This window comes from Muntiacus reevesi, chromosome 14 (assembly GCF_963930625.1).
Source record: "Muntiacus reevesi chromosome 14, mMunRee1.1, whole genome shotgun sequence".
In the NCBI taxonomy this organism is placed as follows: domain Eukaryota; kingdom Metazoa; phylum Chordata; class Mammalia; order Artiodactyla; family Cervidae; genus Muntiacus; species Muntiacus reevesi.
Window position 1 is genome coordinate 28,343,551 of NC_089262.1, and position 14,913 is coordinate 28,358,463.

Consider the following 14,913-nt stretch of genomic DNA (forward strand, 5'->3'; position numbering starts at 1 on the left):
CAAAACAATCCAACTTTTTTTTCACTTTTTGGCCACGCTGCATGGCATGTGAAATCTTAGTTCCTTGACTAGGGATTGAACCCAAGGGCCCTGAATTGGAAACAAAGAGTCTTAATCACTGGACTGCTGGGGAAGTCCCCAAAATCCAACATTTTATTATGAAAACTTCCAAACATAGTCAGTTTTAAAGAATTTTGTGGACACTTGTACTCCTACATACCCAGCTCAAGATCACATCACTGTCATTTTATCTACTATTATTCACTTTATCACATATCCAGCCATGTCCATCCCTCTATGCAGCCATTAATCCCTCCTGGTGTTGGTGCCAATGAAAGTAAAACGCAGACAATAGAGCATTTCCCCATTAATAATTTGTTGGCAGTATCATTAACTAGAGTTGAAGATTTGCTTAATATTCTCTTAATGCAAAATTTAAATACAGTGAAACACACAGCTTAAATGTAATTTCACCGAGATTTGCTTATCAAGATATAGAATGCTGTATAGCCTGAAGAAACGAAAATTGAAAGACACATGTACCCCAACGTTCACTGTAGCACTATTTATAATAGATAGAACATGAAAGCAACCTAGATGTCCATCAACTCGACAGATGAATGGATAAAGAAGCTGTGGTTCATATACACAATGGAATATTGCTCAGCCATATAAAGAAAGACATTTGAGTCAGTTCTAATGAGGTGGATGAACCTAGAACCTATTATATAGAGTGAAGTAAGTCAGAAAGAGAAAGATAAATATCGTATACTAACGCATATATACGGAATCTGGAAAGATGGTACCAAAGAATTTATTTGCAGGGCAGCAACTGGGCTGGAGGAAGCACAAGCTGGAATCAAGATTGCCGGAAGAAATATAAATAACCTCAGATATGCAGATGATACCACCCTTATGGCAGAAAGTGAAGAAGAACTAAAGAGCCTCTTGATGAAAGTGAAAGAAGAGAGTGAGAAAGTTGGCTTAAAGCTCAACATTCAGAAAACTAAGATCAAGGCATCCGGTCCCACTGCTTCATGGCAAATAGATGGGGAAACAGTGGACACAGTGGCTGACTTTAATTTTCTGGGCTCCAAAAACACTGCAGATGGTGATTGCAGCCAGAAAATTAAAAGACGCTTACTCCTAGGAAGGAAAGTTATGACCAACCTAGACAGCATATTAAAAAGTAGAGACATTACTTTGCCAACAAAGGTCCGTCTAGTCAAGGCTATGATTTTTCCAGTAGTCATGTATGGATGTGAGAGTTGGACTGTGAAGAAAGCTGAGTACTGAAGAATTGATGCTTTTGAACTGTGGTGTTGGAGAAGACTCTTAAGAATCCCTTGGACTGCAAGATCCAACCAGTCCATCCTAAAGGAGATCAGTCCTGGGTGTTCATTGGAAGGACTGATGCTGAAGCTGAAACTCCAATACTTTGGCCACCTTATGCGAAGAGTTGACTCACTGGAAAAAACTCTGATGCTGGGAGGGACTGTGGGCAGGAGAAGGGGACGACAGAGGATGAGATGGCTGGATGGCATCACCGACTCGATGGACATGAGTTTGAGTAAACTCCGGGAGCTGGTGAAGGACAGGGAGGCCTGGCGTGCTGCGATTCATGGGGTCGCAAAGAGTGACTGAGTGACTGAACTAAACTGAACTGAACTGAATGTTCAGCTCTCCCTGCGGCAGTGCATTCCAGGCCAAGGTCCTCAGGTCTGTCTGAGGGATGAAATGTCGCCCTTCCGCATTCCTTCCCAGCCCAGGAATGGCACGCCCTGTGCCCTTTCAGCACTGGGGATTAGCAGTGCGCTCGCCGGCCCCAGGTCTCTGATTATTTGAAAAGTTCTCCATTCAAGACTAAAACAAACAAATGTCACAGAGCTTTTCACAAAAGGAGTATTCAAACCTAATATTTTTTTTAAAATTTAACAAACACTGGACTGACCAGCAAAACTAGATTTTTTAAAAAAAGCCAAGGACTTCTCTGGCGGTCCACTGGTTAGGACTGTATTTCCATATGATTACATACCTTCATATCCTTAAACTGCTAAAGGCACGGGAGGATTAAAGACCAAAGAATTTAAAAGAACCTGGGCCGGAACCACAAAATAGACCAAGTTGTCTGTTTTTAGAGATATAGAACCATCATTCTAACAAATAACTTTTCTGTTCAATATATAAATGACCCTTAACCAGTTATTTCGTTGTTACCCATGGCCAGCCTGATGGCCAATACATTCCCATATAAGCCCTTGCACAATACCTGGTTACACTGGAGCCCATGGCACAAACAGGGCCTTCTCTCTCCCACCCCCATCTAACATTTTTAAGAGCGAGTGTGTTTGGGGATGCTTGCTAGAAGAGTCGATGTGGAAGGACCTGTCGCTGAAGGCCCTGTCTCCTGGCCCTGCAGTGGTCCTGCCCCGGGGTGGGCTTCACAAACGCCCTAGGGCCCAGGAGGGCCCAAGCACAGCTGAGACTCTCCTCCTGCTGAGAAACAGTGAGCACAACCACGGGAGGGCTCAGAAAACAAGCGAGAGTCCAGGCTCCCTCTGCGCGTCCACGCAGCTTCCAGGACAGGAGGTGACACGGGAGCCAGGTAGTCCGTTCCCAGCAGGAGCCGCCTCTCCCCACCGTCCTATTTCACACTGGATGGGAAAGGAAATGCTCTCTTCCTCTCCCCGCCCTGCTTTCCCTCAGTCCCCCATGGCCCTCACTTGGAAATCCAAGAACAAGCAAAACCTGGAGAGAGGGAGTCCTCCCAAGTCCAAGAGCTAGTTAACAAATGTGGAAAAGAGGACTGGAGTCAGCTAACCTCAGGGCTTCCCAGGTGGCGCTAGTGGTAAAGAACCTGCTGCCAATACAGGAGACCTAAGAGATGTGGGTTGGATCCCTGGGTTAGGAAGATCCCCTGGACGAGGAAAAGGCAACCCATTCCAGTATTCTTGCCTGGAGAATCCCATGGACAGAGGAGCCTGGCAGGCTACAGTCCACAGGGTCACAGTCAGACACAACTGAAGTGACTTAGCATGCATGCACCAGAACTTCTAACGGGAGTTTAACACAAATACCAAGTACCTGCCACACGTGAGGGCAATTGGCAGCAGTGGGAGCACGCGGAGTTCCAGGGATGGCTCGGAACCGGCCCTGTGACAGGTCTGGCCCACAGCAAGAGGGGCGAGCAGAGCCGGGGGAGAGGGCCGCGGGCAGGAGAGGGCAGAGAGCTTCTCAACCAATCTTGTAGACAGACGCTGAACACATGATCGAGGAAAAAGTCCTCCTGTACACACCATCCCACCCAGGTCAGCCTGCTTACTCTCTGAGGCAGGAAACGAAGCCTTTTCTCTTTCATCAGACCCCTTCCATCGACAAAGTTATTCTCATTTTATATATCCCCACAAAAGCAAAGAGGCAGTGATATTTAATTTCAGGGATTAAAAAACTCTCTCCCTTTACTTACCCTATAGGTATGCATGCATGCTAAGTCACCTCAGTTGTGTCCAGCTCTGTGTGACACTATGGACTGTAGCCCACCATTTCTCTGTCCATGGGGATTCTCCAGGCAAGAATACTGGAGTGGGTTGCCATGGCCTGCTCCAGAGGATGGATCTTCCAACCTGAGTCTCTTACGTCTCCTGCACTGGCAGGCAGATTCTTTACCACTAGCGCCACCTCCTTACCCTATAGGGTGCTACCCTATTTTATTTTTTGTCATCGTATTTTATCACCTCCTGAAATTTTAAATCTCCATTTGGTTGTTAGTTTTCCATCCACCCACTAACCAATCAACCACCCCCACCGCGACAAACACAGTGACTAAATGAAAATAATTATACCATGTTATACCAACCACACCAAATACAGTATTGTAAATTGTGCTTTAATTTCTGCAATCAGATATGATGCAGTGAAATACAAGTATAAACTTTCATTGAACATCCAGAAAATAAAAAGCACATTTATACAGATTTAGCCCAACAGCTTATTCCCTTTAAAAAAAAAGTTTCTAATGTAATTAAAGCTAATTTATCTTCAGTGTAAAAACCTGGAGGTATAAACAAACTCAAGATATTATGTACAGGAAATTAATATACACTTCCAAACGTGCACAGTGCAGCATTTTAGACAAAGTAAATGATCTCATTTTAGCTTTTACTGTTAACCATAATCCATATCTCAATCTTGAATAAAAATGTCACAATATATAAATCCACTGAGAATCCTGTACACAAATACAAGTTTATAGAAATCTCATTTCAGATATAAATACATAAACTGTCATGACCTTACATGTTAAAACAGCTTATTCTTCTATTGTAATTTTATTTTTAAAAAATCATAGAAAAATATTTCAATGCACATTCAACTGCTATGACAGGGGCCATGACCTTGTGCCTTTAAACCATATTTTATGGAGTGTAAAGCATCACACCGGGCATTTTTGGAATGAAAATTACTAAGATCTTAAGACTGAAGAGGCTACTGTATAAATATTCCCATTATAATATGGTAACAAAACTAGTTAACTCCATAGTGTATCTGGGAGGCAGTGGGGCAGGGAAAGGAGGTTCGTGCTAATTTAAGAAGGCCCACAGAACATAACCAATGAATCAGGGTCATTTTATAGTCCTCACTGCAAGCCTACACTGACCTTACTAGTGAGACTCTTAAGGCAACCAAGACTGGGCATGTGTTTGGCCCCAGATGCATAAATCCTGCCCTCCCCTCAATCTCCATCGTCTGAACAGACCAACAAGGCTTGAGCATCAACACGGCATGGGGAGGACTGCAAAGCAATTTCTTGTGGCGTACAAAAGACGATTCAGTGCAAACCGAGAAACTCCTCTTTGTCGACAGTTTCAAATTTTCTTATTGCCCTTCAGCAACTGAAAGCTTTTCTAAACAGGTAATGTTCAAATTGGAATCCATACTGGAGAGCAAACAGGTATAAAAGGCAAACTTCTGATAGGGAACATTCTGACGTGAGAGCGATCATTTTTCCCACTTCCTTTTGTGGAACTGAACAGGTTTCCACGGAGAATGAAAAAACGGGTCCTCACTAAGTGTGCTTTTCCGGCACTTAAAAACTATAGATCATTTAAACAGCAGATCCAGGAAGGTTACCAGGCATAGTCAAGTTTCTTCTATGGCTTTTTAAATCGCTGAGGTACTGTGTGGTCACCATCACTTCTGAGACTTATGCTTGACCGCTTCCCTATGATAGCCACGTTCAACAGTGATCTTCACTGGGCTGTAAGGTAGCAGAAACTGGGGACACCGCCTGAGGACGGCGGTCACAGATGCTCTGAAGCTTCGGCATGCTGCTGGAAAAAGGCGAAGCAACCTCTTTCAAACACTGCGTGCCTCCGGAAGAATGGAGGCTCCTCTGGGCAAACCTAAGGGATTTCCCCCAGTTTGACCCACAGGCTTAGCAGCAAGATCCCAGGACGAGGTACACCAAGGCGGGGAGTGTGAAGGGATGGTGGAAAGCGGTGCACAGCCGGTGGTGGGGCGGGGTGGGGGGGACCTGGAGCTGTCGGCCCACGAGCCAGCCCCCCGCCCCCACATAAAGTGACACAGTCTGAGGGTGGTCGGAAACGTCAGGATGGTGACACGCATGGCAAGAGGACACAGGAAAACTGCTACGGTTTGGAAATGAAGGCCACACATTTTAACAACGCTGTCTGAATCTGTTAATCCAACAAACACACGCATACACACACACATATCATGTAAAGCTGAACTTGCTCTGAACCAGGATGGGCTAGAGAGACGCTACTCCTGACGACTGGATAAAGCACGCTGGCACAGGAAAGGTGTGAGGACCGTACGGCGTCCAAGTACAGCTAACCAAGCCCTTTCTAAGTATCAAAGCAGCTACCGTGGGGTCCGAGTGATACCAACGCAGAGCACGCTGGCCGCAGCTGTATTACGGGTCACGCACTAACTCCTTTCAATAATACTCAAATACGGGTAGTCAACTGCATAGTCTTTCAGAACTGGGGGTGGGGAGAAATGAGAACCAGCTCTTTTCCAGAAGACCCAGGCTTGCCCTCCACACCGACGTGGAGAGCAGACATGTCCAACCTCCTGTCCCAGCCTGCGAGGGTCCTCTCTCACCGCCACCGAGCAGGCCAGTCACACGTCCCCTAGGTCCACAAACTCGTCTTCTCGCTTGGCCAAGTCGTCTTCATCTCCCAGGGCTTTCCACCCGCTGGTGGGCAGGACAGGCTTGGAGGGATGGCGCTGCAGCAGCGCGAAAGGGAACAAGGAGGACAGGCGGCCCGAGGTCCTCGGTGGCGAGGCAGCCTCTGCCTGGAGGGCCTCCTGGCTGTGGTGTCTCGCCTCGATTTTCTCCTGTAGGCGCTGGACTTCTTCCATCATCTCCAAGAGTTTGCTCATGGTGGCCACTCCGCCGCCACCCAGGATCTGGGCCTCCGGAATCCAGCGCAAGTAGCGCTGGGCCCAGACTTTGATCTCCGGGCCCTCGAGGTGAGGCAGCAGCAGCCCCTGGTAGCTGGGGGGCCTGCTGTGCCAGCCGTCATAGAACTCTCGGAAGCCGTCCTGCAGCTCCTCCGAGGAGTTGATCAGTTTGCTGATTCTCTTGCCTAGCAGGTTTTTAATTAAGTGATCTGTTTCTTCCCTGAAAAATCCTCTTTTGGGAGATGATTTCGATTGGGTGAGGGGCAGAGAAAGTTGTCTTTGATGCTTTGAGAGAGGGAAAAAAAAATAAAAAAAGTCTTTGGTTAGCCCAAGAGCACAGTGATGGTTGTTTCCATCCAAAAAAACAACAAAAAAAGCATAATCCTACTTTAAGAAGAGTCATGAGAACTGCCCTGTGAACGCAAATTCATTACAATGCCATCACACACAGAGAGAAAGTGGCAGTGGGCGGGTGGGGGATGCCTGTTTACTCCACAATGAGCATATCAGAGGCACGCTCGGTTGCTAAATAAATGGGCGAGACCCGGCACAGGGGATTAAGCACTCGTGAAGCACAAGCTGAAGTTAAGGCAGGCGATGAGGCCCTCTCTGGTAGTCCAGGGGTTAGGAGCTCGCCTGCCAATGCAGGGGGCATGGGTTCGATCCCTGGTCCAGAAGGATTCCACATGACAAGAGGCAAGTAAGGCCGTGCACCACAACTACTGTACCACACAGTACAGTATGCCCAGGCTCCAGAGCCCCGCAACTAGAGAGGCCCATGCCCTGCAACCAAGATTAGTCCCAACTCACTGCAACTAGAAAAAAGCCAGGGTGGACCAACAAAGACCCAGGCAGCCGATAAATAAGTGAATAACAAGAGAGGCAGATGATGAGTCAGGGGAGTTTGGAGATGAGGCCGATTCATTTGTGAAGGGAGCAGAATGTTTCTTCTTTGAGAAACTTAGGGGCCTCGCTTCCACAATATTCTGAACACCTGTGAGGAAGAAGGGCCAACGACCTGAAGAGCTTGTCGCTCCAACGAAATAGCTTACAGGGTTAACTGGTGGGAGGTTAAGGCATCCAGTGGGAGGTCAAGCCTAAGTCAGAAAGGTTCTTTTGGACAAAGAGACAGATGGGAGCAAAAGAAGCCTGAGGACTGTCTAAATGGGCCGGATGTTCTTGTTGATGAGCTGCACAGGTGGAAGATGCTGAGAGCATCTATATACTTGTCCTCCTCAGGAATCTGATCTGCAGCCAAAGCTAGGTGCTGTATTTTGGGATGCAGTGGGAGAGGGCTGTAAGGATGGTCAGGACAGTTGCAACAGATCCTTGGTGCCTGAAGATAAAGGTAAAAATCTGAGGAGGAGCTGTTTCTCCCCATCTCTTTTGCTCCTGAGGTGTCATGTGAAATAAGAAGAGACAGAAGTTTTATTTTGGGGCGAGGCTCCTAACTCTGTAACATGTTCCTGCCAGTGGTTCGTCCTTATTATGGAGTGTAGAACAAACAATAAAAATATGACGTAGAAAGCAAACCCATTCACAACACCCCAAGTCAGAGATGACCAGGATTTCTGACTTTCCACCGGGGGGCAGGAGAGCTGGGGCTGGCCTCTTCTGCCCAGTGACCCAGGTGAGTCAGGGGAAGGGAAGCAGGTAGGCCTGTCACTGCCTGCCGGGTTCCATGCTCAGTGCTTAACATGCAACCACTCACCCATTATCGGTAAAGAGTCACCATTACGGCCCCATCTGACACATGAGAAAACTAAGGCGCAGTGGTTAAGTCAACCGCAAAGGCCCCAGCTACCAAGTGCCAGGTGTGGTTTCACACCGTCTGGCTCCGGACTGAGCCCGGACTCTTAACAGAGCCCTCCGTGTCTTGGAAGCCCTCCTCTCAAGCCCAGAGTGAATGCAGCGCTCCGGACAGGCCAGGTGGGGGCAGCACTGTGTCCCTGTAGCCTGGTCAAGGCCAGGGGCTGCGGCTGGGCCCCCACACCTGAGCGGACCCCATGGTCTGGAGGGGTAATTCCCGGGGCAGCCGTGGTTGGCCACGGCTCTTTGGTCTCTACAGAATGTCTCCAAGGCTGCCTGTCCCCCAACAAGAGGCCCCAAGCCTGACTCCAGGACTCCTCACCCAACGGCCTCAAAGGTTCTCGTCGGCCCAACGCTGGCCCTGCATGAGCTGATACAACCTCAGATGCCCTGACCTGCAGCTCAAGCCTCTCCCACGGACCAGCTCCTGGAACCTGGGCCCTTAGGTTCTCCACTCCCACCTGCAAGAAGGGACCCTCAGAGAAAAGGGGCCTGGGCAGGGAAAGGCCTTACAGGGAGAGCTTTCACTTCCTCCCTCAGACCTCTGAGGGCCCCTGCCCCTCTGGTGGGGGCAGCTGGGCCATCCGGACCCGGCGGGAGGTGTGTGTGCAGCCACCAGGGGGCACAGCTCACCGGCGAAACCGACCTCTGGCCCGGCTGTGCTGGAGCACAGGGCGGTTCTGGCCCCGCAGACAGGACAGAGGTTGGACCAGGAGCGGGAACACCCAGGCAGGGCCTGAGGACCCTCGGAGGGGTGAAGCGGCAGCCAGCAGAGGCACCTTCTTGAGTGCTGGCATTGGCTCATGGGTCCCCAAGCCCCTTTAGAATGGAGCCATCTCCCGCACCAGAACTGTCCAGGCTCCTAGGCGCCCCGCAGGACTTCTGAATCAGAAAGATGGTGGTGGAGTAGGCAGTGACATGCTCTGACTTGCGAGTGACCATAACTGACCACCCTGTTCTCCTCTTTGTGGGGGGGCTCCCAAGTCAGGAGAAAGAACAAGAAATGCCATGTACACCATACATCATCTAGGCAATGTCGGAGTTTTAATAACTAGTAAAATCAGGAACAAACATCTAAAGGGAAATTCAAATAATTTGATGTTTGTCATTTAAGCCCAGGTCCACAAATAACAGCCCACGGGCCCACTCTGGCCCGTGCCAGCCTCTGTAAATACTGGAACACAGCCAGGCCCGTCTGCTCACATGGTGCCCATGGCTGTCTTCCAGCTCCAACAGAACGGGGGGGAGGTGGTTGTGCCAGAGCTCTGTGGCCCCTGACAGAACACGTCAGTCACAAACACCATTTTTAGCACGAAGAGAGGCCCTGCTAGTGAAGACTTGAACTGGTACAGATGACATAAACCCACACTGTGATCAGCGTTCCCTCGGCCGCATCAATCACACTTGGGCAGGGCTGAGACCCCCGATTCCCTGCGGCATCCCCAGCGACACTCAGGACGAATGTGCATCTGCCGAAGGCAAGGATTCTCAGGGGCCCTGACAACCTGCTCATCACAGTCTCGACTCTGTGACTGTGCCCAGAATCCACAGGTTAAATGCAATCCTTCCAGACAAGGAAATCGCTGCACAGACGAGGGGGTTACACACGCACAAATCTTACTTTGAAATGCGTTCCTTTCCGCTGGGCTTTCTCCAGTTTTGGCTTCTCCACGTAAAGAGGGTTTGTGAGCAACGTCTGGGCTTTGGGTTCAAACTGCACGGACCAGTCCCACACGGTGAGCAGAGTCAAAGGCTTGCTTTGTGAGTCCTGGCTCTCCCTGCCCTGCCAAAACAAGCACAGGTCACAGTGTTTGCAGGGGGGGCTGAGGAGAGCAGACAGTGCCGAGACAGGCTCCAGGACGGCGCAGCGGCCTGCCCTGAGACCTCCGCGGCACCGCACGTGAAGGCTGCGGCCGCCGGTGGTCGCTCACCGATGGCTTTAGGTGGGGAGGAGGCAGGACACGTTACTCCCAGCACTGTGCTGGGAGTACATGAGGTCGCTCCCAGTTTTCCCATTTACCTTTGGGGAAATGGAGGCTGGGAAAACGGAAGTGAACCACCTGAGGCCATGAGGCTGGTGAGCAGCAAGGCTGTGTGACTGGAGGCCCGGGCGCTGTTCCCCACTCCCCGTGAGATGTGGTAAGGTCCACCTGGAGGGCAGCTCCAGCAAACCCAGGTCCCCAAAGGGCTAGTCGGAGCCCTGATGGTGCAGGGTTGAAGCCTCGGGAGGAGGGCCTCAAGGGAGACTATAAAGATGTTTAAGGCGGAGAGTAAAAGCTGAGTTCTCCTGGTCGGCCTCCACTCTCTTCTGAGTCACTCCAGGCATCCCTCAAGTGGAAGAGAAGGCATCTGGGCTGTTCACAAAGACTACTTTTAATGTGCTTAATCCCCAGCTCTCACACCGGCCCCCAGCCCAGACATTTACCCTGTGACCCAGGGCGACTGCTTCATGTCTCAGTGACTCACTCTCAGAGATAACAGTAATTCGGACTTGAGGATTACATATCAATACCCGGAGAGCGCTCAGAACAGGGCCCTCTGCGTAATCACTGTTATAAAGAAAATATCATTTTCATCATCACTCCTCTTACATCCTACTTGTTAGACATGGCTTCTTCAATACACAGGTTCCTAAGAGCGACTCTTACCACGTTCGTATCTTTTTGATGAGGCGAATTGAAGAAGAAAGTGCTAAAAATAGGTATGTACAGGCTGTCCGACAAAACGGTCAGGTACGTCTCCGTGAACTCGAACGCCGGGGGGTGTTGGTGCACCAGCTGCCACACGCAGTCCAAGAAGAGCAGGAACACGGGCGCCTATGTGAAGACAAGACACACGTGATGGAGGGGTGCCGGCGGTCCGGGTACAGGGCAGCCACCTCGACAGCCGTGGAGGAGCCTCTCCTGGGCGTGGCACGCTCTGGGAAGCACACTCCAGGTGACTGCCATTCCCAACTGCATCCCAACCCCAGAGATAAACATGTTTGCCTGAAAACCCGCACACCCCTTAGATTAAGCTCAGGACTCAGCAGTAGCTCCCTAAGTGAAAGACATTCCCGAGATGAAGAAGGAAAATCTCCTAAAGAATCCGCTTGCAATGTGGGAGACCTGGGTTTGATCTCTGGGCCGGGAAGATCCCCTGGAGAAGGGAAAGGCTACCCACTCCAGTATTCTGGCCTGGAGAATCCCCATGGACAGAGGAGCCTGGTGGGCTATAGTCCATGGGGTCACAAAGACTGAGCGACTATGCACAGCGCCCTGACAATGAGGGCTCAGAAGAGAAAGAGGATGGGAGAGAAAGCAGAAGCGGCAAAAACGAGTTTCTAACATTTTTCACACATGCATTTTTTCCATCGGTGGCCTCTCTTATTAGCTTCAGAGGCAAGCTCTTTCTTAGTGGAGTTTCTGAGGGCACCCTCTCGTTCCCCAGTGCTAATCCTCCTTAAGTCACCAGTGACCCTGTAAGGTGGACAAGGCAGACTACGTCTCGGCCTCTCCACTCCCGGGCCCGGCTGAGGCCTCACACGCAGCTCCTGAGAGGCGGGGGCTGGCAGTCCAGCTCTTAACTCAGTCCCGGGCTGCGTCAATTACATCACAAACTGGACCGCCCAGTTTTCCGTCAAAACTCCAGGGTGTCGATACTGAGATGTGAAGAAAGGTCTACGTGGCAGCTTTATCTCACATGTCATGTTACGCTCAGTGGCATTAGACCAGAGTGGAAAATATCTGAATCTCATAGCACGGGCAGGGAAATGGGCTCAGAAAGTACAGGTGACTCCTCCCAGCCCTGGGCGAGCAGGCGGATCTGCTCTGGGCTCCTTCCCCTTTAGACACGGTGCCCGTCCGTCTCCCTGCTCTCAAGATACACAGACTACACAAGATGTGCAAAAACACCCTCTTCCCGACACAGTACCAACTCTCTGTTACTTGAGTGCCAGCAACATTTCGAATTAGTTTCTCAGAAAGGCAAGTCCCTTCTAAGACTGAAGGATGGTGATGCATATTCACCATCAGCCTGATGGGACACGGAGGAGTACAGACCAGGCCTCAGAGAAACGTGCAGACCCAGCAAGAGCGGCCTGGTCTCCCAGGACACACCAAGCCCTTATGGGCAGAAGCCTCAGCTGTTTCCAGAGGCGCTGTGTCAAGCTGTCCAGCTCCGCAGACAGACAGGCCTATTATCTGGGGGAAGAAAAACCACCAGTCGCCCTGCTAGCATATGTTAGCTCTGCAGGTGATTTAATTACAGTTCACGTTTTCATTTTTTCTTCCATGGTCGTTAACAATGCAGTCAAAGCAGTTGGTACAGTTATAACTGAGACAAGTACATCCCAGTTGGGGGGGGGGGGGGCTTGTTTTCACTAAAACTGTCTCGCTATCTCTCCAGCGCTTAAATTCAGAAGCCCAGGCCTGCAGCTATCATGGCGAAGGCCTAGGTAATGGATAGCATTCACATAACTCTGGGCTTTATTTTGAAAGGGTTTATTGCAAGGGAGATTTACTTTGTGTTATTATGTATTTTGTATGTATCATTATTTATTTTCTTGTTATTATGCATTATTATGTATGTACAGGGAAACTTGTACCCTATTTATTTTTTTGCCAAGACTAACAGCAGAAATTGTGGGAGTTCCACCGAGTTCATTTTTATTTACGTTTTACAAGTCAACATCACTTCCACCATGAACTATAATACACCCTTGGGACACACAATTTAGAAGAGAAGGCTCTGAACACACTTGCTAATAAATATCCCTTTTCCCTGGGAAGGGTTTCCAGTGTTTAGATCACTCAGAGTCACTGACCAGTGACCTGTCCTCGCCTTCCTGACAAGCTCCTAAGGTGTGCGCCGTGCAGAGACAGGGCTCCGCGTCCCCGAGGTTGCCCAGGTCCGCACCAAGGATACTCACCTCCTCCTTGTCGCTCTGACGGAGGTGGTTGCAGCGGTCCAGGAAGCAGTGCCCACCCATGATCCACTCCTTTTGGACAAGGCTCTGGAAACCGAAAATGGTTCGACAGTGGGGGTCCATCATCACTTGCACCAGAGAAGAAATGAGGCAGCAGAGGTCGGAGGCGTTGTCCTCTGTGGTGGGTGGGGCAGGGGGGTGCCGGGCAACAGCGCAGGGAGGAAAGAGGGGACCAAGTGTTAAAAGAGCTGCGGAGGGTGCAGGTGAAAGCAGGGCCCCCACACCTACGTCTATCCCGACAGTCAGGTTCTAATTCCCAAAAAGGCTGGGCCACTGGGGGCAAGAGGTAACGTGTTCAGCTTGAGACACTAACGCTTCTGGCCTGGCTGGCACCGGCTCCAGCGCACACTGGCACTAATGATGGACTCCTTACTGGTGAACAGATCCAACGCGCAAACCCAGTGTCAGCATGCGGGCGGGTCAGATGCACACACAATGAGGGCACAGATATGGCGGCTTGCTGGGCTCCACAGACCAAGTTTAAAACCCTTATCAGCTGGGGTGTCAGGATCACCATCCCTGAACTCACTGTTTCACGGTTCAGCGCCTCTCAGCCACCTTTCCTCCACTATCTCTGCTTTGGAGAAAGCGTTAACATTCCTGAATTGCACCAAAATGCTCTCTGATTGTCAGCTTCATGGCTCCGTCCATTTTTGTCTGAGAGCATGGAGGGGCCTGCCTAGCCTAGAGGTGAAACTCTCCCTGGTTAAGTATAAGCCACGTGTCCACCCCTCGGGCAATGGTACAAAACTCACATGATGAAAACTCGCTCATATCCTTGTTCACCATCCATCACTCACAGCAAATAGCAACATACGTCTATATCTGGGCTTTTGTCTTAAGAGTTTTACAGTCCTGAAAGTCAAGGTCTACATCCTCGTAGTTTCTACTTTATGAAAAGAAGTGCCACTAAAGTTGCTATTTTAAAACATCCATGAGGATGATGGTTCTGGTAGTCACAGGCTTAGAGAAACTTCAGAATGAATCCTAAGTAGGGAGGCGTTTGCACTGTTAACCTCTCCTGTGACCCCGGGACCAGGAAGCACTCCAGGACCAGGCTTACTGTGCTCCTATATCTCCTCCAGGAAAATAAGTCTAAACTATGGGAACACAAGGGTTCAGAAGAAACAGAATTTTATATTCGTCTTTCTTTAGAAACAAGTTTCAGTTTTCAAGAAAATCTTCCTTCTTGCGTATGAAGTGTGTTATCAGTATACCTACAAGTTCCGGGAAGAGAGGCTAGAGAGTAAGATTTCAGAGAAGACACAGCTCCACCATCCGTCAGGGAGTGATGCACAGCTCAGCCTCATCCGCTGACCATTCTCACTTCACTCTGCGCACCCCTGGGGTTGTGCCGTCTGACTTGGGTACTTGCACTTCTCAGCCCCGCCCCCAGTCTTTATCCCTCCTTTTCACCAGTTACTCAGACTCTGTTCGACCACTGTTAACACCCTTATGACGGCTCTCTCTCAAGCTCAATAGGGTGTAAACTTCTAGAAGGCAGCAGCATAGAGCTCCGTATGTAGGAGTGCTCAGTCCACGTGTTAAAATTTAAGTCAGAGGGTACAGAGCCACAGGCTGACACATTTCCGGTCTACTCACAGAAGCTAAGTCCCAGGAGTCTGACACTCTCCTAGAGAGTGTCAGAAAAATGATAAAAGCTTGAGGGTGTGGAAGCACGAGACACTCTGCTTAAAGCATCGTGCCAC

General features: G+C 49.8%; 1 protein-coding gene across 1 annotated transcript in view; it reads right to left on the reverse strand.

Annotated features, from left to right (window-relative positions):
* Positions 1-3,867: 3,867 nt before the first annotated feature.
* MTMR12 (myotubularin related protein 12) overlaps positions 3,868-14,913 on the reverse strand; it is a 65,192-nt gene continuing 54,146 nt past the window's right edge. Inside the window, exons 13-16 of the mRNA XM_065905520.1 lie at positions 13,148-13,320; positions 10,887-11,054; positions 9,860-10,021; positions 3,868-6,714 (exon numbers count right to left, since the gene is read on the reverse strand). Of these exons, the coding sequence (XP_065761592.1) occupies positions 6,145-6,714; positions 9,860-10,021; positions 10,887-11,054; positions 13,148-13,320 (1,073 nt within the window). The 3' untranslated portion in view covers positions 3,868-6,144. The remainder of the gene's footprint in view (positions 6,715-9,859; positions 10,022-10,886; positions 11,055-13,147; positions 13,321-14,913) is intronic.